The 26,322-nt window shown below is 44.0% G+C and overlaps 1 protein-coding gene across 1 annotated transcript; it reads right to left on the reverse strand.

The window, feature by feature from the left end:
• LOC115788460 (carcinoembryonic antigen-related cell adhesion molecule 1-like) lies at positions 1 to 24,424 on the reverse strand. Its single transcript, XM_030741493.1, has 10 exons — positions 24,281 to 24,424; positions 23,743 to 24,072; positions 20,782 to 20,945; positions 20,564 to 20,690; positions 18,201 to 18,476; positions 15,911 to 16,189; positions 14,679 to 14,933; positions 13,733 to 13,847; positions 5,841 to 5,881; positions 1 to 3,620 (listed from the first exon to the last, which is right to left on the reverse strand). The coding sequence occupies exons 1-9, from the start codon at positions 24,327 to 24,329 to the stop codon at positions 5,863 to 5,865; spliced, it is 1,614 nt and encodes a 537-aa protein (XP_030597353.1). The 5' UTR covers positions 24,330 to 24,424; the 3' UTR covers positions 1 to 3,620; positions 5,841 to 5,862.
• Between the last annotated feature and the right edge of the window lie 1,898 nt (positions 24,425 to 26,322).

Below are 26,322 nucleotides of genomic sequence, written 5' to 3' on the forward strand. Positions count from 1 at the left end.
TGATTGACATGATTTTCATTTATTTCATCTTTTAGTATTTATACAGATTTCTGTTTTTGTATATAGAGGAGACTTTCTGTTTCTGTAAACATTAAAAACAAACATCTCTGAGAATATTAAACCATAAAACATAACACCCCATATGTATATATAATCCAAAAAACAAAGAGTTTACAGTGTAGAACATCAGCATGTATTTACAGTGAGGGTAGTTTCCTCTTTAAGGCCGCTCGGGTTGGATTCAAACACACACGTGTTTCTCTTTTAGGAAAACAAAGCATCATATCTCCATGTTGGTATTAATACATTCTGAGCTGTTTTCCCCAAACAGAGACATTAATATGTTTAAGACTTTCTGAATCAGTCGGAGCACCTTCAGCTACAGAGAACCAGGTAAACGACAAATGAAGCTGCTGCGAGTAGATTGGCAGGTCCTCTGGACTGTGTTGGTGCCTTTTGGAGCATTTCCAATGGAATTATCCAATGACGTGGATCGCTATGCAGGTTATCCGAGAAGTCTGTGCTCCATTCTATTCTAGGAGTTTGTTAGCTGCTAAGCGACCAGAATTGGTTGATAACTCCACCCTCTCATCTAAGTATGGTCACTTCCAGCTCTAAAAACAAAAAACAAAAAAACAACTATCCTGGGGCATGTCCCAATTCAGGGGCTGCAGCTGCATTTGCAGGCTGATTAGGTCACAGCCAGGTGATGAAGGCTGTGCTAATTCGAAGGCGCCACCAAATGCGGCCTTCTTTTCCCTGGATTTTAAGCACAGATCAGGAGTATCCTTTGTCCCCTAGCCTATCCCATGAGTCATTCCGGGCTGATAAATAATAAACTTCTATGATACTTTCAGGCAAGAATGTAGATGTGTAAACCTCAAATATCTGCTCGACTTATCAAGACACTGTTTAATTGCAAAAGCGCTCCGATGTTTTCGGAGAAGTCCGTTCCCACTGCTCTAACAGCAGCTGTCAGCTGACTGGCAGTCGAGGCTCACTACACCCAGAGAGAACGCCCGACTCCCGGCACATCGTTTTCAAACTGGCTGGAAGTCAAACACAGATGTAATCCACTCAGTGATCTCTAACGGCCGATGTTTGCTTTATTTCATCGTTTCACTTGTTCCTGAGCAAACCAGGTTGGCTGAGATTAAAGTTAAGCTTCATAACTGGATAGTTGTTTAAAAAAAAAAAAAAAAAAAAGAGCAAAAGTTTGAGCTCCATTTTCTTTTCCACAGCTGTGCTTCACGCTGTCACGGCTGGAGCTACGATGAGGTAAGGGCGGGAAAAGCAGGTGACACAGATATGAAGGACAGACCGTCCCATTTAACAGCTGCTGTAACCCCCTGAACTGGGACACATCCCTTATGTTGAGGCTTCAAAATGTCAGACGAGTCTAAAATCAGTGGCTATATTCACAGTGGCCATGTGAAGACACGCAAACTTAAAAAAATGCCAAAAAGCTTCTGAATGTGTGATCTGCAGACCTGCTATGATCTTCAGCTCCAGTTAATAAGTTTTTCCTTTTTTAAAAAAAAACTGAACAAAATAAATACTCTTCTTACTGGAGATCAGTGCATGCCCTCACACACGAGAGCACCAACCACTCAAACAACACAAAGCAAGCTCATCGAGCAGCTCAGAGCGTAGGATCATCGTCTGAGGCCCGATGAGAAAATACTCAAAAAAAAAAAAAATCCGGCTAAAAGCTGAACTTCAAACAATACAGAAAATGGCTGAAGCCAGGAGTGTCATAAAAGCTGCAAATGCATCATGTCAAACAACTTCTCTCACTCATGGTTAAAAAAATGTTTGCACCGCCCTGAAGCTCGCCAAACGTTCCCTCCAAAACTGAAAGAATGTCACGGCCCACAAACGCCTTCCCGCCTTTTTTTAAGCCTCTTTTTCCCGTCACCTCGCTGGCTCATCCCTGCATGCCGAATCTTGCCCTCCTTAAATGTTCCCTCCTTTGTCTGCTTGCATGCATTTCCACTGAACACAGCAGTGTTATGTTAAAGCGACGCTACAGAAACCCCAAAGCTAAAGCTGCTAGAAAAAAAGCCAGCAGGGTATGGAAGGACAAACTGCACCTGTGTAACAGTGTGTGTGTGTGTGTGAGTGTCTGAATGTGTGTGTTTGTGTCTCATTACATACATCTTCAGCTGATTATTTGTGTTTAACTCTTAGTTCCTTCTGAAACTTTGAGACCCGCTAAAAAAAGACAAATGCCTTCAGCTGGTCTCTGATTGGTGGGCAGGCAGTGTGACGAGCACTAACGTTTTATCAGTCGCAGTCTGTTTCCGAGTACTTCTTGTGGTGTGAACCTTATTGTAAGGAAAAGTCGTAAAATCCGGGTGGATTTTGGGTCCACCTGGCCAAGATCGGTGTGTTTCAGTGTAACACTCCTGCTATTAATTCTCCTTTGTGAAGGCTATAATGTGGAGTTAAACTCATGAGGCTGTAGTCGGAGCGTTACAGCAGCTGGTGTTTCTCTTATTTCGGTCTACCCTCACTGTGACTGGGACAGACAAAATAACAGAAACACCAGGCAGTGCAGTTTAACAGCACCGTCTCCTGCAGGAGAGCCGCCGTGCAGCACTGATCACAGGCTTTGTGATGGAGGATTTATTGCAGGTTTGCTTCATTAAACCACAGAAGTTTGAGATCTAACTGAATCTTAGCAACAAAAGTACCTTTTAATCTTAATATTGTGATGGAGCCTGTCTGATTGGACTGTTACCTTGGTTGGCAATTTAAAAATTGGGCGGCATGTTCTACAAAGTAAAAGTTATTCATTAAAAAAGTTCCATTAACTAACTTCACGCCCTTCCTGCATGCTGCATCACACAGACTGTGAAAGAAGTTTAGAAACGCTAATAAAGTTTAATTTAAAAAAAACACTGCTATGCTCCAATGAAACTGAGGAATTTGGATCCCATAAAGCTTCCAGAGAAGCATCCAAACCTTTACTATAAAATGCTCCGCTGCATTTGAAACAGCCCCCATCGGGCAGACTCCGCCCACCTGGCACAGATGGAGAGAAAAACCAAACCACAGCATTTTCTCACGTTGGTTTAACCCTAAAAACCTGAAAATTCTACATGTGTGGCCTCCTTTGTGTTTGTGATCAGCCAGGCAGCACAGTTGTTTGGGGTGTGTGTGTGTGTGTGTGTGTGTGTGTGTGGGTGTGTGTGTCCTCCTCAGGTTTCAGCAGGATAAAGAGAGTCACTCATTGTAACTGTCAGTCCGTCAGCTTTAGCCCAGGAAACATTTCCGTCTCAGTTTCTTGGTCTTTAAATCTTTCCAAAGCAGGCGGCGCTGAGACGAAAGCTGAAGAATGAAGTTTGTTAACAAGAAGAGAAGAAAAGGGGAGGATCCAGAAAAGGAGGGTGGGGCTCCAAAAATATTTTTTTTAAATTTAAATTAAAAACAACTTGAACCCTGATTAAATCCATCATTTGGGGTTAATTCTAATTTCCACCATTCTCAGTCAGATGGGGAGACACACAGAGGGGTGGGGGGGGGGTTTGATGAGAGGAAACCAGCTAGCTCCACCTGGACAATTCTTCTGGCTGCATTGGTGAATCATGGCAAATACAATGATGGTGATTTTAGGCCTGAGGAGAGAAGGGGGAGAAGACAACATTATCAGAGCAGAACAGCAGTAATTCTGACCTACAGCTTTCAAATTCAAAGCACACACGGTTTCCTTCATCAGGACGCCGGTTAGCTGTTTGCATGATCGAGCAGTACAGTCAGCTGCCTCCTCAGGGAGTCTCTCATCCGGGGGATGGACTCCTCCACAGTCTAATCTCAGTACTCTAAGCTTTCAGCTTTGTGACACAGGAAGCCATTCTCTGCCTGACGCAGGTTCTGATGCAGGTTCTGGTTAGAGCAAACCTCAAAGCACATTTCCAGAGGAGGAGGACCAGCTCCAGCCCGACAGGGTGGCTATGGGATGAGATCCTCCCAGAAGAAGCAACTGAATGAACTCAAGGACCACAGCAACAACAATCTGGCCACCAACAGGTGGTGGGATGGAAACTAGGCGGGAAGGGCTCAGGCTGGCTGCTCAGCAATGTCTGAGCATGAATGCCAGGAGGCCTGATAGTATATAAACTGTTACCTCAGTCAGATATGAAAGAATGAATGATTTAAATTTGTGTCACTGCTCCTATTATCATTATCATTATTATTATTATTCATCTGTGTGCATGCTACTGCTGCAGGCCACTAACTTTAGTTGGTTTTCAATCCCATTTGTGTTTCTTTGTCTCTCTGTGCTCATCTCTCAGGTCTCTTCCTGCTAAAACAGAGTTCTTCCTCCCCACATTCACCAAGTTCCTGCTCAAAGGGGGTCACGTGATTGTTGGGGTTCTGGCTCTAATATTAATAGAACCTCACCCTGTAAAATAAAGCTCTGCAGCAATGCTTTTGTTCTAAACTGGTTAAACAGAAATACAGCAACATGTTAGGAACTATGTAACATGTGCTGTTTTCCAGGACTGAAAGCTGTTTTAAAGATATGGAAACTCAGACAGTAACAACCTTCAGATACATTTTTGCATCAGTGCAAAAGAACAAACTGATTTCAAGTACTTCATGATAAGAGCTCATAAATATGTAAACACATGAAATCATGGGACCATTAGTCTGCTGTGCATTATCTCATCTTCAAGCCTTGGTTTCTTCAACCAGCTTCCATTTAATATCAAACTGTCTACAAATGAATTATTCAGCTTCATAAAGCTTTCAGCTCTGGAGTATTTTTGTTATTTTTCATTTGCAGTTTGCAACATTAAAGGACACAGTAACACTAACTCCTCTTTCTGTTTGTTTTTTCAATTATTTATTTTTGTATTTATCTGTTTGGCTGTGGCTGCTTTTATTTTGGCGAGCAGACTGATCATCACCATCAGGAAGAATAAACCTCTCCAACAGGTCGCCTGCTGCTGTTGGTTGGCTCAGTCTGAGTTCAGCTGAGGTTTCTTTATCATCTCATGTTGGTGGGTCAAGAAAAAAAAAAAAAAAAAAAGTGTTTCTCAGTAAACAGCTTAGAAGCTGCTGCAGGGCTCAGACAATCAGTCTTATCTCAACACCAAGCACACACACACACACACACACACACACACACACACCCCCGAGGCTGTGTTTGCTTGACCGAGCGGAGACGGCCTCGGAAGCTGCTACTTCAGCACTGAGCGGCCAATAAAACACAGCATCAAGCTACAGACTGTATATAAAAGATGGACGTAGCCATCTCTCGCCTGTAGGGATAATATTAGTCTGGTTCTTAGCACTGCTTAGTGTGTGATGCACACAGAGTCTGGATGCAGCAGATAACTTAGCAGTCAAAGCATGGCCACACATAATGAGATATCTAATCTAAAAAAAAAAAAAAAAAGGGAGACACTGACGTCATAGTGACAATGTCCAACCTGCTATGTTGTTAGGCAGCATTTTAAGCACCTGTTTTATATGTAAATGTTTTATCTGTCCAAAAATGAGATATCATCCAAGGTTTTCTCACTTTGTTAAGGTGGTATAACTGCCAGTGAAAGTAACCAGTTTCATGTGTCTGCTCAATGGCAGTGATATACATTTGTCAGAGGACATTAGCATATGTGTGGTAGCTCCATCTACTGCTGAGATGTCAATCAGACCTTCTGTCTGCCTTAAACTGTCACCTGGAATACTGTGTGGAAACTCTGAACTTGTGCTGTTGTCACAGCAAAAATGTGTAATTTTCTGTTCTTGCATCTGTCCAAATCAGTTGTTGCACCATTTCCTCCAGTTAAAACACCCCTGTGTGCATTACAGTTATGAGAGAGACTTACCAGCAGTGAGCAGGACGTCATTTTAGTACGGCGAGTCGACCCTGAGGAAACACAAAGCAACAGAAAACAGTGATTAGCGCTGACGACCTGTTTGTGCAGCAGCCTGCTGACAGTGAGGAACCGTGACCTTCACACAGACTGTGGTATCAGCTGAAAATGATGAACTTCATGTTTCAGATGTTCAAACACCACCGATAAACAGGATTAACTGTAACACAATCCAGCAACAGTTTCACATTAGCCTGGCAGTGTCTTTGTTTCTTTAATGACGTAGCCCAGTTTCTGCTCGGGGAGTAAAACCTCAGAGGAACAAAGTCAAAGGTCAGAGAGTGAAGGAGAGCTGCTAGTGAACCTTAAAAATCTGATTTTCAGCATCACTGTAGCTGCGAACGAAAACCTGCCATATTATTTTTTTTATTTTTTTGATAAATAAAATAAAATGCAAAATCATACACGAGGATGGCGGGTGGGACCGCGCCCATCAGTGGATGCTGCTTGCTAACTTCTACCTCTCATCTAATTATGGTGACTTCTGCTGAAAAAGCTAAAACACTGAGACTTCAAGGGCTCCCCAAAAATGGCTGATTTAAGAGCAGCTACAGTCCATCTTTATATACAGTCTGTGCTAACATCTCACACCAAACAGTGTAGCTAAGCTAATGCTGAGGCTTCAAAAGTCCAGAAAATAATGGGAAGCATCGTGCTGGGGGGGAGGGGGGTGTCTCTCGCTCTAATACACCACAGAAAGCATGTAGGTCAGAGTAACAATACACAAAACAGTCAGAAACTACAAGCCCCTGAGCGGAGCAGAGGGATTCATGTTCTCTACCGCGCACTGACAAATATCAGCTGAGCTGTAACAGTGCAAGTTAAGACCTGAAGATAAACACTGCATCAGCTTGAGTTTCTTATCAAATCTCCTTCAGTCCGCACAGCCTGATCTCAGTCACTTTAACCAGCTGACACACAGCAGCAGAATATTTCAGCTCCTCTTTTCCGTCCTTGTTTTCATGAAGCATCATGTGACCTCAGAAGTATTCAGGGAGTCAGGATCTCAAAGTACAGCGCCTTTCAAAAGAATGTTTCCCGTTGACTCTTTAAATCTTATCGCAAAAACTCGGATACATTTTTCTCCGCTGATAAGGGCAGACAAAACACCAGGCTTCAAACAGGTGGAAAGAAGTCCGCAAACAAAAGCTCACAGACTGCTTCATGAGGTCGGTGAGGATGATGAGGTCGCATTTCAGAGGTGAAGAAAGGAAATAAGAGCAGATGTAATGACCAACATATTTAACAAAAAAAATTCAGTCTTGCCCCCCAAAAAGGGTCTTTTTGTATCAGTGTGCAGTCAGGAAATGATTTCCACTCAGCAGAAACCTGCAAGTCAAATATTTGGAGATTTTAATGCTGCACCTTTGATTCTAAAATATTTCTGACCGTATCAGTGCAGCTCTGATTAAAATCATCTGCATGTTATATGAATGAGCATTATTTAGCATGTTGATTCACTAGTAATAATGAAAACTGAGTTTTGACTTGTAAAAGGAAGCGCGAGTTATTACGTCCCTCAAAAACATCAATCTCACTTGGATCTCTTGTCCTGTGAGGATCTGCAGATTTGTCAACGTTTCTGCCTCCTTTTTGTGATCCTGCACATATTAAATCCTTTTCCTTGTTCCTCCTTCAGCCTCTGAAGCACTTTGCTAACTCTCAGAAGCCCTTCTTACTTTAGAAAAGAAGCCACACAAATAAACCTCGACACTGGTGGGAAAAGACGTGGAAATGGGTGATGGATGACTTCAGGTAAAAGAAGAAAAGGAAGAGGCTTCACTGAGCGGAGAAACACTTAAGTGGAGTGCAGCCAGAGACAGAAAGATGAGCTAAAGAGCCGCGACACAAAGATGAACCACAGAAGACAAGTGCAGACATGACAGTGACATTCCTGCCATTCCCTCAAACACAGGCCTCGCCCTGCTGGGTAGGAAGCAACCAAAGCTTCTCAGATTCATTCAAAACTCAGACTGAGGAGTTTTTAAATGCATTTAACAAGCAGGAAAAATAGCCCGAGTGGGAGAATCCAGTCAGAGGCCGTCAGGGTTCAGGATCGCTCTATTCAAACTCTAATTATAGAAGCCATCACGCCCAGCAGCCCACAGTAACCGCAGGATACTCAAAGCCACCTTACTCATGAAAATGGCACAATTCAAACTTTACTGTCAAAAATATGCAAAAGTGATCTATTATAGCATTTAAATTTTAGGTTTTATGGGAGCAGCCATAAAAGAATAAAATAAAAAAAGATCAAATATTTTAATTTCTAAGTCTTCAGCAAACCAAAACAAGCTGCAGCAGAAGCTTGTTACTTTTTATAAATCCATCCATGTGCAGGCTCTGGATAAGAGTCATCTGGTCTGCTCACTGCTGATGCATATCTGGAGCTGATAACACTTGGTGGGAGATGTGGAGCTAAAAACTTGTAATTATGAGCGAGGGGTGTGACGCGCATGGGTTTTCCCAGCTGGCTGCTTGTTTTTGAACACAGCACAAGAGGACGCGATGGGAGGATTTTGAAGTGATATTACAAAGGTGGTCAGACTGGTTTTATTTTAATGTGGCCGCTGCTCTCAGAGCATAAATAAAAGTGACTGAGTCTGCTTTGTCCGGTTGATGCGTGAGGTTCGTGTCACCATATTGTATCTCAGCAGCAGCCTGTAATCATTTCAGAAGAAAGCTTTTATCTCCAGAGGCAATTCATCAAACTACAAAATAACCACGGGGGTAAAAATTTAATTACAGGCTGAACTGAGGCTCATTTTTATGTTACTTTCTCCTCTGAGATCAGGTTCAGTTTGTGTGGATTGGAGGCTCTGTGGGTAATGTGAGCCGCTGTGAAGATATGAATCTATTCAGACTGTGTGACGGAGCTTCCGATGGAGTCCCCTCCAGCTACTAACAAGCAAATATCTCAAACAGTCAACCTGCTGTTTCTGCAGAAGCCTGCAGGGCCGCCCGGTTAGAGCACTTCAAGTCAAGAGTCAGTGGATAAAGTCACAACAGTCAGGTCTATCCACGCCTGCACTCACTCAGGGGAACTCCAGAGTGGAATAAAGTCAACAACACAGACTTTATGTAAAAGATGGAAGGAGTTTCCGGGTCTGAAAAGTGATATGATGAGCAGGGTGCCGTGACTCTGCAAAAAGAAGACGGAGAAAGCAGCTCTGCTGGGGTCAGAGATGAAGCTCAACAAGGTGCATCCTGTAAATCCCATTAGAGTCAAAACGATGAAGCAGGACTTTAGACTGACACGCTGCTGCATGAGCGTGCTGCGGTTTCTCAATCAGATCCACTACTTGTTGCCAGGTTTCAAAAAAATAAAACTGGCAACAGTCAAAACAGCCGGAGGCTGGAGGCTTTAAGGTGGGACTATGCAAATCACTGGATGACATCTTGGTGGTGACATTTATCTTTTATACACAGCCTGGGCTCCTTCCCCATCAGAGAGGAGACAATTCATGTCCTCAAAGCCAGTTTTGGCATGCAGGGATCAGACATGGGCAGACCCATGTGGCTCTACCGGGCTGAGCTTAGCTGGACCTAGCCACCATGGATTCACCAAATATTTGCCAAAATGTTCCCAGAGGTTTCTCTTTTTATTTCATATGGTTCATTTTAGTAATCATTGACTTGTGGAGGTAGGAATTTCTGGAAGGATTATTCACTTGCTCCAAGATAAGGCTAAATTAGATGAGCCTAATCATGGGATAAAATGAGCGTGGTGTGGGGGATTTTTGGTCAAAGCAATCTGTTAACGGTCACATGTGACAAAGAGAAGGTCCTCAAACGCCAGAGGATGGAACTGAGCATTCGCTTTGTTTCCCTAAAATCAAATTGTCCTAAAGCAAAACATCTGGAAACTGTCTGCTTTCCATGAAGGACCTGGACATTATAATATCCCTGTTTGCTGATGAAAGACCACGAAATGCAGCTAAAAGCTCTGGAAGACCTTAACAAACAGGACTGGAGATGACCAACACCCACCAACAACCTGAGACTGAGGAGTGGGTAGAGTCTTCCTGACAGCAGTGTGTGTGTGTGTGTGTGTGTGTGTGTGTGTGTGTGAGTGTGAGTGTGAGTGTGAGAGAGAGAGAGAGAGTCAGTCATGGTAGGCAAGCTAACCTGAACTGGAAGCAGAACTGAAGACCTAAAGACGTTCCCCTGTTCCTCGTCTATTCTCACCACACTTCTCTCAATTCCCGTCACCGGCTCCATGAGCTGAGTGTCAGCAACCATTTCAGATCTCCACCAAAACTAAAGTTTACCTCCACAGCTGTCGAGTCATCACAGTTTTATGAATTTCTGGAGTCATGGCCAACAAAATGGCAACCTCTAGAGCTGAAATTTAGCTCCGCCCTCTCGTCCAAATATGGTCACTTCTGGATGAAAAAGCAGTAAACTTACAGGCTAAAAAAAAAAAATAGTTGACTACATTCATCTTTATTTACAGTCATACAGTTATATACTCATGTATTACCTGCTGCAGAGATGTTAAAGATTTCATAAATAATGAACCTGCATCTGTGCAGCGGAGGGGTTTGCTTACAGGAGAACTGCAGTTCGTTTGTGTTAGTCTTAAATATAACTGCTCTCCACGCAAGAATTTGTGCTTTGTGTGTGCGCTGATCTGAAAACGGTCGGTTCCTCCTTCCTCATTTAGTCTCCTATTTGAACGTCAATATGAAATCATCCCTGTTTATTAATATTAAATACTTGGGAAACATGCTTATTTCAACTGCACAAATAAAAAGTTATTTTCATTTTAACATCCTCTTGTTAAGCCTGGGAAAAGCAGGTGTGCGTGTGTGCGTGTGTGTGTGTGTGTGTGTGTGTGTGTGTGTGTGTGTGTGTGTGTGTGTGTGTGTGTGTGTGTGTGGTGCAGTGAGGTCATGATTTTAAGAGAAGTTGCAGCTGAAGGCTTTCAGATGAGCTCCTCTGAGAAGTTACTGGGTTAAAGTTCATTCCCAGTTTGACTAACAGGTTTGCTCTTTCAGAAACTGAGAATACATTAAAGTGGCGTAAATATGATCATTCATAAAAAAGCTGTTTTGTCATTACCATGAACGCACACTCCTACATTTAGACCTGCACCGTCCTGCTGTCCATTACCTGGAGCATCAGATGTGGATTCATCACCTGCTGAAGTTCAGCAAATTCTACTCCTGATTTTAATCACATGGATGACTCATACATTGCTCTAACAGTACATATAGCAGAAAATGAGGAGGGAATATAGGTTAGCTTCATTAAAACAAGTGGTATTTGCAGCACACAACACAAACGCATATTTGTTGGTTAACCACTGAAATAACAGAACGACTACACAACCAGGACAGCTTCCACACAGTGAGATCTGTCTGTCATTGTGAGTCTTTATCTGTGCTGTCAGCACTGCTGTCAGGGCCTTGTCTTTGCACGCTCTCGCTCTCCGGGTGTGTGCGTGTGTGTTTTTAAGATGTCTGTCTGATAGCTCAAAGGTTGCCTGTTTGGCTCAACGTACCGTTACGGCCCGTCTTTCCTGTTTTTGCCACTGTGACTGACCTCTACAGTCTCACCTACACCGCCCACCTGCACGCAAAAACACCTAAAACGAGTGTTCGACTGTACAGTAACATTAGCACCCTTTATTAGCACGCTGCATCACAAAGAGGCGAACAACATGTATAAATCATTTCTGCAGCTTTTTGCTGTATTGTATGACCTTTTTCCCCATCCAGGAATTTCTGAATGGCCTCGTTAAATACTCCGTGCTGGATTGATGTCTCTGCCTCTGTCCCATGAAAGAGCTGCAGTAAAACAGAGTAAACAAAACCAGCTGATAACGAGCTTCAGGATGACAACAGTCCACAATGAGTCCAGCTCTCTACCGTTTGTGTCACAGGAACTCAAAACAGAGATCAAGTTCCCTCTCAGCACCCAGTTTATCCCCAACACCCCAAACACCCCCACCACAGAGGGAGAACAAAGCCCTCCTATCAGGAGCGCTGACACGTCCTGACACGATGAAGATTAAATAACGATTCAATCACCCCGACGCCCTAAAGGTGAGTGCCGCCGTCTACCTGAGGCGTCACATGACAGCGGTTTTAAAGTGCTCACAGCCACAGTAACAAACGGGGCTTCCTCCTTTTTTAATATTTTGCTCCAGGACGCTTCCACCCGCCTGCAGCTACAAGAGAAAAAACTATTCAAAGGCATCTCTGAAACCATTTTTTTTTTTTTAAATGATGGCACTGATTTATTCTCACATTACTGATTGCAGCATTTGAATCATTAATGAGTACTCAAAAGGAATTCAAAGAGTGCATCCTCTGCCAAAGCAATCCAGATCAGCACCAAAATTTAGTGATGTCTTTCCTTGCTGATGCTCCACCTCCCTGCCGGGTTTCATGTCATTCTGCTGCTAAAAAAAGCAGATTAATTAGGTTCAGAGTTTATGAGCTTCCCGCTGCCACACTTCAAACCGTTTATCAATTCACTTCCTTGCAATCCCAGGAAAAATAATTTTCTCTCCACAGTTTGAAATGTGTGTTTTAAAGCTTCCTGTGATCAGAGCTGCTGCTCGTTTTAGCTGCTCAGGTGAGGAATGTGAGCATCTCTGCGTGCTGAGGCCGCGTCTGTGACTCATCGGACTGCTCTTTGTTTCCTGCTGTGTCGAAACTGTGACAGGATGTGGCGCCGGATTGCATCACTCCCTCTGTTTGGGAAGCGTGTGCCGTTTAGGTTTCCTGCAGATGCTGCCAGGCATACATGTTGCATCATGTGACTTCAAATGCAGCACCGTTTAACATCTTCATGCCAGCAAATCTTATTATTCTGCAAGACCGCTTAAAAAGAGGGAGATTTTGGCTGTTCCCCCGATGACATTCCTGTTAAACTGTGCGGCAGAATTTGAATCGTTACATTTTATCTGGATTCTGCTCAGAAACGCTTTCTTCATAACAGACGGGCTGGTGGTGCAAAGGTGACATGGTGAAATGGTGCTGAAGGGCGTGGCCGCGCTCTAATATCAGCGTACGATACATGAGCGGAACATGTTTCAAGACGTCGAGGCGTGGAGGAATGAAGAGAATTTCTTAGAGGGTCATTAAGAGGCAAACATGACAAAGAAAATCACAGACTGGGGGAGTCACACTTTACACTCAAAAGTCCTGCTAATATGCTGAACAACAAAAATACAAACTAGAGTAGTTCTCACGGGGCGCATCATTAGTATAGAGTACTTAGTAAAGTACCATTAACCTCCTAATAGGGAGGGAAACAAATGGCAGATATTAAGAGAGCCAGATAACAAACACAAATCTAAATTTCTAAACTTTTTACAAAGCAGTGGAGAAACGTGGAAAAGTCCTTTCCGAAGGGCAGAAAGCTCGGCTCTCTCCAGGCCAAACCAGTTTGTAGAACCTCTCAGTGACAGATACAAACACCCAAAGACCTGAAAACCAGCATGTGGACACTTATTAACCCCTTCATCCTGGTTTGATATTTCAGACACCTTGTTCTTCCTGTTTCAGTCCAGCTCCACATGAAGTGGTTTTCCCAGTTTGTTGAGGAACAACAGTCTCTGAGAGTCAACTCATGTCTGCCAACATCAGCAAATCAGGAAACTGTTTTTAGACAGAATGCTGGTGTCAGAGGCCAGCGCAGGGCTCAGATAAGCACAGGCCAAACTTTACTATCAGTTTCAGCCACAGTGACACTAGTTTAGCAGTTGGTTCAGCTTCACACCAACAACCAAACATGCTCTGCAGTTGGCTCCTCCTTTCTCACCCCATTAGTCAGCTGAGATGCTCACCTGCACCCCCCAGTTTGACATATCAGGAAACAAGAGTACTTACGGTACTTTCTGCCGGCAGTAGAAGAATAAGCCGATGGCTACTCCGACTGCAGCGAGGACGCCGATGACGATTCCAGCGATGGCACCATCAGAGAGACCGTCCAACGACCCCTCCTCTGTGAAAACAGTCACTGGTCGATCAGTTTATTCTGGGAAGCGGATAAACACTGTTTATGCCTCAGCCCTGAGCAGAAACCGCACAGAAGAATGTGTGACTCAGTGTGATTGTGGGTGGCTGAGCTGTGACTAACTTCTGTGGAAGTGATCTGTAATGCTGATAAATGTATAGGACTGATGACAACCTGACGCATCATGTAAAGATTCAACAGAAACCGCGTTCCAACATAACAGTCGACGGGCAGCAAACCGTGACGCCCGCGAGCTCAAACCACAAATGAAAACTGAAACACAAACTTAAAAACAAATGACAACAAAACTGTTGTTTAGCTGGTTACAAAGTCTCATTTCTGTTTGGAGAAAGAAAACGATGCGGAAAATTAGTTCAGGATGGTGTTACCATTATCCATCCAGCCATCCTCTTCCACTTATCCTGTTCAGGTTTATGTTTATGTAGCTTAATAAATCAAAAGTCCAAAAGAAAATAAAGTACTGGTACATTTTTAATCAGGGATGATTAAAATACAGTTGGCCTCATGTAGAAGAATTTGGTCAATAACTTCAGAGGTTTGTAAAGACCTTAAGAACTGGACTTGCTGTTTTTTGGGTTAAAGCCATATGCAAATGACATGAACTGGTTGGGTTTCTTTTAAGCTCTGTGATGATGCCAGACAAACAAATACAGAGGTCACGTGTTGGCAGAACACTCTGGCTCTGCTCTTCTGTTGGTTGATTGAGAAATTTGTTTTAAGATGTAAACTCGGTGCAGGTTTGGCTGTGCAGAGCTGATGCAGGAACAGTCTTTACTGGGTTGCAGGCTTGGAGTTTACCTTTGACAGACAGTATGTGGCTGGCTGTGGTGGTCTTGCCGGTGATGATGTTGTACGCCTCGCATGTGTATGTTCCACTGTCTTTGTATGACGCACTTTGGATGCTGTAGACCGGAGTAGTGACTTTAGTGTCAGTGCCGTTTAACTTCCACGTGTAGCGGGCAGCAGGAACCGATGGGGCGGAGCAGGTGAGGGTCTCCTGTCGGTTTACCTCTGTGGCTTTAGCACCTGTTACAGTCGGTTGTTCGGGACCATCTGGACACAAAATGAAAAGATAAGTGGGTTTATAATTTGGATTTAACTGTATCACCTCCCACACATTTCAGTGTTCACACAGCGACTGCTGAAAACATGTCAGGAACACGTTATTTTTTCTCAACATGTGTGGACGTCCATTTACACTGAACATTATGTAATGTACAGCTACAAATATCAACTATTGAATTAGCATGTTTATTGACTTTTTACTTAGTGAGGACCATCAATAACCTCCTAGTTACTAATTACTGATAGTAAAATAGGAAGCTGTTATGTGGATTATGGTCTTTGCTCACAGTTGGCTTTATAAAAACCTCCCAATTGGTTCATCTGAGAGAAATATCTGCTGCATTTTGGAATGAGGGGCACTGGAGTTCATTTATCTCCCACTTCCCACCATGAAGGATCTTATTGTTGGTGTTCCTGTCTGCAGTCCTGTTTTTACTAATAATGATTGAAAATAAATCTGTGAAGTTCGACTTTCTTCTTTTCACTGATTGGGGACAAAACCGGTGACTCTCAATAGACCTCCGGTTTTTTTAATGCGTCCCGTTGCTTAAAAACAGGATGCGTTACCTGCAGTAGCTGTGAGAAAGTGTGAGAAGGGGCAAATTTAAAATGGGAACCTGTGTGGGTTAATAAGCATCCAAATATTACTGAAATTCTACTTTGAGTGGAGAAGATATTTCCAGTTTCTAAGAATGAGTCATCTAACACCACTATTACTTTAAGTGTAATTAAAGGTGGGACTACCACTGTATAAGACCCATAACTGGAAGGTTATTAACAGAAATCTCTTAAATAAATATAAATGAATATTTTTAAGTACTGAATTACACACACACTTGCTGGTGTTTATTTGAATTTAGAGGAATGCCAATAAAAAACAATCACACACCCATAAATGCATCATAATGTGTCACCGTAAAGCCTGGCAGCACATGTTCAAGCATCGTAGCAAAGCAAACACTTACAGTTGACCACCATCGTGTAGACGCCATCTTTGCTGTTGATGGCATTCCTGGCGCGACATGTGAAATTTCCGTTGTCCCCTTTCTGCAGTACGGTGATAAACACTGACCTCCTGTCAGTGCTAAAAACCATCCGGGGGTCCTCAGACAGAGGTTTGCCATCTTTGAGCCACTCCACGGTCTCCACGGTGCCCCCCGTCACCTGGCAGCTGAAGTTGGCCGAGCTGTTGCCGGTGATGAGGAGACCAGTCGGACCCTTGAGTTCAGCACTTGTAATACCCTCTTAGAAAGTTAAAGGGGAGAGGCATGGATGTTAATTCCCTTTCTGTAGGCAGTAAACTTTATTGTGATCATTCTACTCATATTTATTTTATTTTAGGCAAATATTGCATCAAGTGACATGAAAGACGTATGAAATATATTCATTTAGTGCTCAGAACAAAGGTGCACAGACTGAATAGACTGTGAAGTGCTTTTTATGCTAATGTGCAGCAGGGGGTCTGAGAAAGTGGCCCCACTTCCCACCCGATTTACAACCTGGAAAAACATTCCTGGTGTGTCCTAGAAGCCATTTTTCAGTCTTACGACATGATGTTCATTTTGTAACTTCTGGTCTGTTTTGGCTCATGATGTAGGGCGTGGCTACCTTTGACTGCTATGCTGCAACAGTAGGAGCATTACTAACATCTGATTAAAAATAAAAATTAAAAAAAAGACATTGATGGCCAATTGCCAAACTCAGGACCTCCCAAACAATGAGCAAAGCTTCAAAAAGCTGGATCCAATATATCCCACAGTGCAGCTGCACGTGATTTCTGATGAGGGCCACCGCTTCTGCTAAACACACACATTACTCACACACTGTGAGCACTTGGTGACAGTGGGAAGGAAAAACTCCCTTTAAACAGGAAGAAACCTGCAGCAGAACCAGGCTCAGGGAGGGGGGGTCATCTGCTGAGGGGAGGGTGAGAGATAATAATGAAGTGATTGTGAAGAAGGATTATCATGGGAACCCCCCAGCAGCCTTGGCCTATAGCAGCATAACTAAGGGGTGGTTCAGGGTCACCTGATCCAGCCCTAACTATAAGCTTTATCATAAAGGAAAGTTTTAAGCCTAATCTGAAAAACAGAGAGGGTGTCTGTCTCCTGAATCCAAGCTGGGTGCTGGTGAAACCTTTCGCATGCTCCCTCTTAACATCCACACTCTCTTCATCTTTTGCTTTCCGCTGATAACAGATCCACAGTTTGGTACTTCAATTTGAATAAACTCTTTTTTAAATAAATGCATTCTGTGGGTTTCCTGATTCTCAGTAATCTTAGGTTAATTTGTGAAAATCTGGGAGCTTCTGTTTCTTTTCTTCACACAAACTCGCCCTCCTCCTCCCTCCCCCACCAACAAAAATAAAAGAACAGAAACTCCTCAGGGCACCACACGAAGCTGGCCTCCAACCCAGCAGGTTTCTGACAGGTCGGCCTCCCCCGCCCCCACCCCCACAGAAATGAGCCAGTATGAAAACAACATCCTTCAAAAGCAGGAACAAAAGGATTCCTGGACTGTAAATGACAGCGTGCACTCTGTCACACCTCACAGGTAAAAACTGAGGGTCACTGCTGCATGAATAAGCGTCACAGTCATAGGTATTATGACTATTGTGAGTCCATTTAACAGTCTCATACCTCAGAGACATGTCACCTAGAAAATAACAGCTTTGCTTCGGTTTGTCTGCTCTGTGAACTGACAGCAAACTTCTGCTTCAGTCTCGATAGATTAGATTTCCACAGAGTTCAGGTATCTGCGTGGCACCTGTTTTTCAAACTGAAACATCTTTAAGAAATCATACCAGCCCTCCCACATTTAAAGTTCTTCTTGCCCAAATTAAGAATTTCAAGCAAACTGTTTCTAAAATTTGGCACGTAGGGTCTGTTTATGTCAAACTATATCAAGAGTGAAAAAAACACAATAGTGTGAGTGATTACATAAATGCAGCACAGCCTGAGGAAAGAGTCTCTGTTGTTGAGCTACCTGAAAGGGTTAAACGGAAAGATCCAAGAATGGCAGGAGACACAAATGCCTTTAGGGTTGCATCAGCAAGGTACCGGGTGTAAACATCAAAATATGCTGAGCTCCCACAGAAATGTCATGTATGAATATCAGGACCATAAAATTCTGCACTGAACAGGATAATCATAAACAGGATTTTCTCCTGTTAGTGCTGCGTTCACTTTGTAGTAACAGTACAGTTGGAGTTCATGCCTGTCAGAAAGCAGTTTCACAGAAAGCTGAGTTACTTACTCATAACGCCGAAGGAAACCCCTGCTGAAGTGGCATTGCGTTTGGTCTTGGCATTTTCGGCACTGCAGGTGAAGCCAGTCGTCGCTGTGATTTTGTGTGCTTCGATTACATTCAGAGTGAGGTTAGGACCGGTGGCCTCCATCAGCGACCCGTTAGAGAACCATTTGAAGGAGGCGGGCGGCAGGGAGACGGCCGAGCAGGTCAGGCTGAACGTGGAACCAGATTCGACAAACTTGGGTGGGTTTGCAGGGGTGATGGCGACGTTATCGGGTCCATCTGTGGAGCACATGGAGAGTGGGAATCCAGCATCAGTGAAGGGCCTACGACGAGACTGCAGACGTTCAAGGGTTCACAGCTTTACCGTATTTACTGTAATATTGATCACTGCTGTTCAGAGATTCTTAATGTGGGATTATTTTCTCTACCAGTAAAACTCATTTTTGCCATTATATGAATCTTAATATAACCTTGTAGATTATCAGTAATCATATTATCAATGTAAGCCTGGCAATTTGATGACATACTAACAAATCAAAGAAATCTTTCCAGTCTGAGAGGCAAACTGTAGTTCTACAGCTTCATTATTATCATGATCCTTTTAGACACTAAAAACACCATAATAAACAGCTGAAGGACTCTGGGGGCTTTTAAATAGCTAAAAATCATCTTCTCATCAACATATTTGGATGTGTTTACTCAAAGCATTACAAAAGCTTTAACTAGGAGCACTCTGTTTAGTTTATCAAAGGGGTTTTACACACAAGCTGCCATCATACCCTTATAAAGAAACAGATTTCCCCCTCGTGCTAACGAGGAGCGGCTTCCAGACCAGAGGAAAGGCTCCTGAGGTGCAGCACTGAGCTCTGATTAATTAATAACAGGGTTCAACTGTGGTCGGTGCGGTTTCTCACTGCCTTTCAGGTTAGTCATGGAGAAGGAGTGGAAGCACCGGCCACTGTGTACACAGTGTCGTTTGAGCACAGACTGAGAGGGAGCGCCTCACACACACACACACACACACACACGTAAAACACAGGAGTCTCACAGCTGAAAGGCTGCTAAAGATGCTCATTTATGCCTGAGTGTGTTCATAGGAATGGTCACGTCTCACCGACAGTGTTACACTGAGCATCAAAGACTATTTAGGACAGTTTCCTGCTGGGGTGTGAAGGCCTGACCGTGACTGACTCGGGTTTGACCTTCTTTTGTTGTCCGACAGGTGTGGAGCTCATTCAGCCAGGTGCAATGTTCCCAACAATGTAACAATGACCAACTGCCACAGCTGACAGGAAATACCAGTAACAAGAATGCCAAATACGTGGATTTGATGTTCTTCAAAAACATGTCACCAATAAATCAGTTATTGATAATTAGAGTATGCAGCAGAGAGCACTGAATGGTTATTCATCACGCAATATATCCTGTTTACAACTGCTCACGGTCCTTGAGGAAAAACAGTTTGTACAGAGGGTGGTGCGCCAGGGATGATCACGCATTCATTCAACACCTTCGCCTTCTAGAAAATGAACCTGCTCAGTATTTTTGTGACACTCTGCCAAGCTGGAATTTCTCTATAAATCTGTATTTCAGCCCAAGGTTGGTGCAAGACCAGAGGTCACCAAGACCAGTAAAACAAACCCACTGCCAGCACGTTAGGACACGTCGGTGAGCGAGGACAGGCCGTCTTTCCAAGAAAACAGCAATTTTCGTGACTTGGCAGGTGTGCATTAGACTTCAGGCTCTATCCTCCAGGAGCAACAACACTCTTCCAGCTTTTTAAAAGCTGAGCACAAAAATGTGCCAGATAATAAAGTCTGCCATTTGTTAGATAATTGCTTTAAAAATGCTCCACAAGTCAGCAGCACAGTGATTCAGCGTTTAGCGCTGTCGCCTCACAGCAAGGAGGTTCTGTGTTCAAGCCCACCTGTTTGGACTAGACTTGGACTTTAAACTAAAGCAGCCTCAGAAAATCCAAAGATGTGCATGCTGGGTTAACAGGTGGTTCCACCTGAGCGACATGTCTAGGCTCTAACCTCCCAGCCTTCTCTGAGAGCATCAGGGACTCAAACTAGCAGGTGAAGCTGAGCACTCAGCACCCGTGTGTCTCTGAAAGCAGCCTGACTCAAATCTAAATGAGTGAGTTAAATCAAAATTCACTCCCATGCAGCTATAAAAAGGAGCAAATTAGCCACCGGAGACCCAAACCTTTTGGTCCGAGGCTGTAAACATGTTCACGTCTGCTTTAGAGGAACTGCATCTTTTTGGAACTTCAGATCTGGATCATTTGTATATTGGTGGTTGGCTTCAACCAAGCAGTTTCATTCAGCTTATCAGAAAAGCAGCCGTGTGGCTGCAGTACTTACAGTAGACAGTGAGGTTGAAGGGGGCGCTGGTCTTGTTCGTCAGCGCGTTAGAGGCTGTGCAGTAGATGGGGCCTGTCAGGTCTGACCGGAGGACATTCCCGATGGTCAGCGTGCTGGAAGAGTCCCCCTGTGATACAAACCGAAGCAGAAAAAAACAAATGAAGAGAACGACTCAGGAGGAACACCAAACACAGGAATAAAGTCACATATGAACTGACTCTTGTCAGAGTGATTCTTTTGCCGTCGTCCACGATGGCCGTGGTGCCGTTGGTCCATTTGAAGCTGAGTGCAGAGCCTTTAGCGGTGCAGGTAAGAGCCACGGTGCTGCTGTATTCAATCGCTTCAGGCAGGTTGGACTTGATGACCACTTCGGACACTGGCTCTGCAGGGAGAAACACGAGGAAACACAAGCATAACACAGATGCTGAACATTGCATTTTATGTGAAACTAACTACACAAATGGAACAAATTCAGCAACTCTGGTGCTGTTTTTTTTTTTTCTCTTACCTGCAGTTATTTTAAGTGCAGAGTCATCTGCCATATGATTAAGCATGGTCATCCAAACAGTTTGTACTTCATAAAAATTTACAGTATGAAAAAAAATTAGCAGCAGACCCCACCCCCACCAAAACTTGGAAACTTTCTGGTGCTTCTTTAGAATTTAGTTCATTTTTACATTTTGTACTAACATACAACAATTTGCCACCCGTTTGTCTCCGTGTGGTAGGAATGAACTAACCTAACGAGGACCTGTTTGACCTTCTGTTCGATGGATGCTCAAATGCACAGAAGCAGATTAGCAACTACTGTGTTGTTGGTTTAAGGCCAAATGTTTGCATCATAGCAGTCACTGAGAAAGTTAGTGTACCCATAACGCCTGAGCAAAGCTAAATCAACAAGGGTTCGACCAGGTTATGCATGTGAGTGATTTCTCACTAGCAGACAGTCTGATCAGAGCATACAGAGTTCCTGGTATGAAGTAGAGGGCTCTGCTTTCTTTAGCTCTTTAGAAATAATAAAAATTTCAGGCCCATTTCTGACTCTAATTGGCTGAAAAGGACACAGGTTGGGTTTGGTTGTGCCCAGCCCTGCCCAGGCCTTCCACCAGTTTTAGACTATGTTGGGGCGTGCTAGGGTGGATTTTTCCACTCAGATTAAAATTAATCAGCATCTTTGTTTTTGAAATCCTACTACAAATGAGCAGCCAATGATTAAACGCTGGGGCGGAGGGTTAGCAGCACCAGTCTGTCTTTATACAAATGAAGACCTGAATGCAGCAAAGAAGCCAAAAGAGAAACTGAAGCGACCATACCAGCCGGACTCGTTCCAAGTAATCCCGGAGCTCCAACTCTGAACATACGGCTGGCTCATTGGTGATTAGGCAACACTACAGTAGGTGTGTGGTAACCATGCAGAGGAGTGGGAACCGGTTGGCCTTGAATTCATCCAGTGACTTCACACTATCGTTACTTTGAGATCATTTTTCTAAGATACAGTTTGCCTGACAACAGATAAACTGCTCCACGGGGACATTAAGGATCTGATGCAAAAAGAAGTAACAAACTTGTGTGCAGTCGCTGCTGATTTAGCTCTCAATATTTGCCAATAGTGTGTCTTTACAGGTCCTGAGTGTAACCGTGTGTGAATCAGTCAAAAAAAACAGGCTGTACGCTTCAGTGCTCATCGTACTTGGACAAATTAAGATAGAAAGTGACATCATGCAGCTGACACAAGCCAGACTGGAGGAAGCGATATTACCAACAAGGGCACTGCTGAGTAGGAGGCACCGGGAGGGGGAGGGGAAGGGTGGGGTGCTGTTATAGTAAAGTCAGTGAACAAGTGAGTGAAGGTTGATGGGTGTAGCATCAACAGGATACATCTATGGTGTGAATTTGAACATCCTAGGTCACATCGTTCTGGAGTTACGGCTATCCTTAAAGTGCCTGTGGAACGCAAGCTGCCGCGGCTGTGACGAAGACTGTGGAACACTGGTAAATGGACTAGTTCTTATATAGTGCTTTTCTGCTCCAATTAAGCACTCAAAGCGCTTATACAAGACATTTGCATTGACCCATTCATACAAGCACTTCTATATGAAACTAAACTGAGTGCTTTTACTGTCTAACATTCACACACTCATACTCCACTTGCATCGGAGAGCAACTTGGGGTTCAGCATCTTGCCCAAGGATACTTTGACATGCAGCCAGGAATCGAACCACCAACCTTCCGATTAGTAGGTGACCCGCTTTACCCCAGTCATAGGACCAATCACTGCATCCTTTATCCAGATCTTAAAACCTCTGAATGCTCCACTGTGGCTGTAGAAGCAGGTGGACTTCAGGGGCAAACTGAGACTGAAAGAGTGCCACAAAAACAAAACCAACAGCTAAAAACATGCTGAGAAGCTCAGCCCGAGCTTTGCATGCACACATGTAAAGCTCAGTCCATGCACACACTCATTCGGCCTGGCTGGGTGTCATTCAGAGCAGTAATGCTTCCTGAGTGTGTACCTGGACTTTAGAGCAGCATTGTGCTGCTGACTGTGAGGGCTGCAAAATACATGAGCAGTGAGATCATAGCATTACAACCAGCACCTGTGGCTGAGCCTTAATGCAGTCTCACACACTCACACACACACACACACATTCCAGCAGGAAATGCAGTATCATGAACCACGTCCTGAAGCAGCACTGCTGAAACTTTATTCCTTTGATTATTTGTTCAAATGAAATTGTGGAGGACCCTCTGAGCTCGGCGGGCGGCTGCTGCATATTGATATTAAAGCAGGACTTAACTGTTCAGTATCTGAGTTATCTGTGGACCAAACAAACATAAAGACTTTTCCTCTGCAGAGAAATATAGTCCTCAAAGGTTTGGATAAACTGTACGGTTGGTGAGCAACGCACAGACCCGCTCATCTAAGATTTTAAGGAAGCGCAGGAAAAGCCAGGCGTGGCCTGTAGTTAGATTCCAACCAAACTCCATTCACAAATATGGATAAATTATAAATAAACACAGTTTGCATTTCTGTGGTCGCCCCGGCATCGTTACAGGCTCAGATGAAGCTTCTATTCATTGTGGCAATTTAAGAAATGACCCAATTCTTTTTGAAAGGAGACACAAGCAGGAAACTCTGGGACTGAAGTTGCACCTTTGCAGGTATTACAGAAACTCACCAACAACTCGAAGCTTAATCTCTCCGGGTAGAGTGCTGCCATCCGGTAGTACTACACTGATGCTGTAAGAGCCGCTGTCCGCTGCCGTCAGGGACGCCAGGGTCAAGAAGCCGTTGGTGGAGTTAACAGAAACTCTTCCCTGGTAAGGTGTGTTCACTCTCACCGATGCAGCAGTAACTGTCGCAATATTAATCTCTCTAACTCCGTTGTTGAAATTCCAAATAATGACGGTGTATTGCTGGTTGTTAAACAGAGTTTTCAGGGTCACAGTTCCCCCTAAAAGTGCGTCCACGGGACCTTCGGGCAGGATCTCCTGCGCTCCACAGCATCCTGCAGGGACACGGTCACAGAAAGTCACGTTAGAGCTGCTATGAACAGAACTCAGAACAGAGAAATACTAAAGAAAGCATTCTGAATATTAAAATAATGCATTAAACTAGTAGAAAAACAGGCTGCAGTGCCGAAACCAAACTCCCACAAACAATCACAGCTCCATAAAGCAGAGCGCATGAATCTGAGAGCTTTCAGGACTTCTTACCGAGAAACGGGAGCAGAAACAGAAGCGACTTCAGGGCGAACGGAGCCATCCCGGACGGTTCGAGGCTTCCCAGCAGAAAGAGAGACGGTGAAACGCGGCAGTACCTGCTGCTGTTAGAGGGGCACACCCAGTAAAGGTGCGCACACGCGCTCCTTCTATATATCCACGCCTCCCTCTGTCACGCACACACGTCAGTGTAATGATGGTGTGTTAGAAGAATGAATCATTTATCTTCCCGTTTCTTAAAGGAGTTTTGATTTGAAAGCCTGTCCGGCATCCACACACAAACACACGAGGGCTGCGCAGCGAGGGCCACTTGTAACCCTCCTCCTCCTCCTCCTCAGGAGCAGGCTGCAGGCAGCTGTCTCTGCTGCTCATTTACCGTCAGCTTCCATCTCCGTGCTTTGTGTCTGCTTGTGGGCATTTTACGGCCCTTCGTGTTCACTGTGTCCCATTATGACCATTTTTCTCATGTCGTTGTGGGTTATTGTGTTTGTTTGTGGTCATTCACATCATTCACAAATTTCTTATGACTTTTGGCGTGTGTGGCTACCCATTACTATCATTTGAAAGCCCAGTTAGAGGATCATGACCTTTGGATGATTTCATCAGTGCTGCACAACAAGCAAACACTTTGAATCCGTCTATGTCTAAACAATGATTCATAATTCCGACGTAATACACGCAGAAGTGAAAAGCGTTTGAAAAAGCGGATGCTGCTCCCACCCAGTGGACATCTGGAGAAGTATTAGTGCTTTTTAAAAAGAGAAAGGCTCTCCAACCATTTAAAATGGGGCATCAATATATCAATAGAAAATCCTGTTGAATAAATGACTGTCATACGGAATCATAACATCAGGGTCCCAGCTAGCAGTTGAGAATTTCGATCGTTCACTATTACCCATTATTGGCAATTAGCAAGCAGTAGTCCGATACCCAGGGGGTAAATTCCTGTCTTAAACTGACTCTGAGAAACTGGACCATGATTTCATGTTGAGCATTGTTAGATTATTGTATTTGCAGGACTCTCCAAAACATCAGCTGGATGATGCAGCAGCCACAGTCCTCACTGGTACGAGGACCATATTACCCGAGTACTGAAGGCACTTCATTGCAACATAGAATAACCTTTAAAATCATTTTATTAGTTCATAAAGCTCTTGGAGAAGTGGCACATATAGAAACTTTGCAGCATCCTGTGTGCTGTTTGTGTGGAGCAGTCTGGAGACTTGATGGTAGATAACTGAAAATGTTTAGCAGATGCGCTCACCACCGGCCACTTCATTATGTACACCTGTTCAACTGTTCATTGACACAAATATACAATCAGCCAATCACATGGCAACAACTGAGTACAGCAGCTGGTCTGCTGGGATTTTCCCACCCATCTCCAGCGTTTACAGAGAATGGACCTAGAATGCCTGCCTGAGTATTGTTGCTGCTCATGTCCATCCCTCTATGACCACAGTGTACCCATCTGATGGCTGCTTCCTGCAGGATAGTGTGCCATCTCACAAAGCTTAGATCATAAACTGGTTTCTTGAACATGACGATGAGTTCACTGTACTCAAATGGCCTCCACAGTCATCAGATCTCAGGCCAGCAGAGCACTTTTGTGATGTGGTGGAACAGAAGATTCACATCATGGATGTAGCTGACAGATCTGCAGCAGCTGCATGATGCTGTCATGACAACATGGACCAAAATCCTCAAGATCCTGAGCCCAAATCCTTCAACAGGGTCAAATGTTGCCTGTTTTCCATCAGTTATCTGGATCTGGGTTGCAGGGAGCCGGCCACCTCCTCCAGGGGTCTTCTAGAGGCACAACAAGTTGTTCCCAAACCATCTGAGGAACATAATCTCCTGACTGTGTCGTTGGCCTGCATGTTTGAAACACTTCACCTAAGAGGCCGTCCACGAGGCATCCTACTGTGAACCACCTCAGCTGGCTCGTTTGGATGTGGAGGAGCGGCGTCTGGACTCTGAGCTCCTCATCCTGTCTCTAAGGAAGAGCCTTCAGCGGAAGCTTTTCACTACAGCAG

The sequence above is a fragment of the Archocentrus centrarchus genome, chromosome 11, assembly GCF_007364275.1.
Source record: "Archocentrus centrarchus isolate MPI-CPG fArcCen1 chromosome 11, fArcCen1, whole genome shotgun sequence".
In the NCBI taxonomy this organism is placed as follows: Eukaryota; Metazoa; Chordata; class Actinopteri; order Cichliformes; family Cichlidae; genus Archocentrus; species Archocentrus centrarchus.

Bases quoted from the DNA above. Each gene is read 5' to 3' on its own strand.
- LOC115788460 (XM_030741493.1), bottom strand. From the start codon at position 24,329: ATGGCTCCGTTCGCCCTGAAGTCGCTTCTGTTTCTGCTCCCGTTTCTC. The intron at 16,190-18,200 runs GTAAGTAACTCA...TAACTTTCTAAG, and splicing joins GGTTTCCTTCGGCGTTATGA to AGGGTATTACAAGTGCTGAA. The intron at 13,848-14,678 runs GTAAACTCCAAG...CTGTTTTCACAG, and splicing joins CCACATACTGTCTGTCAAAG to AGGAGGGGTCGTTGGACGGT.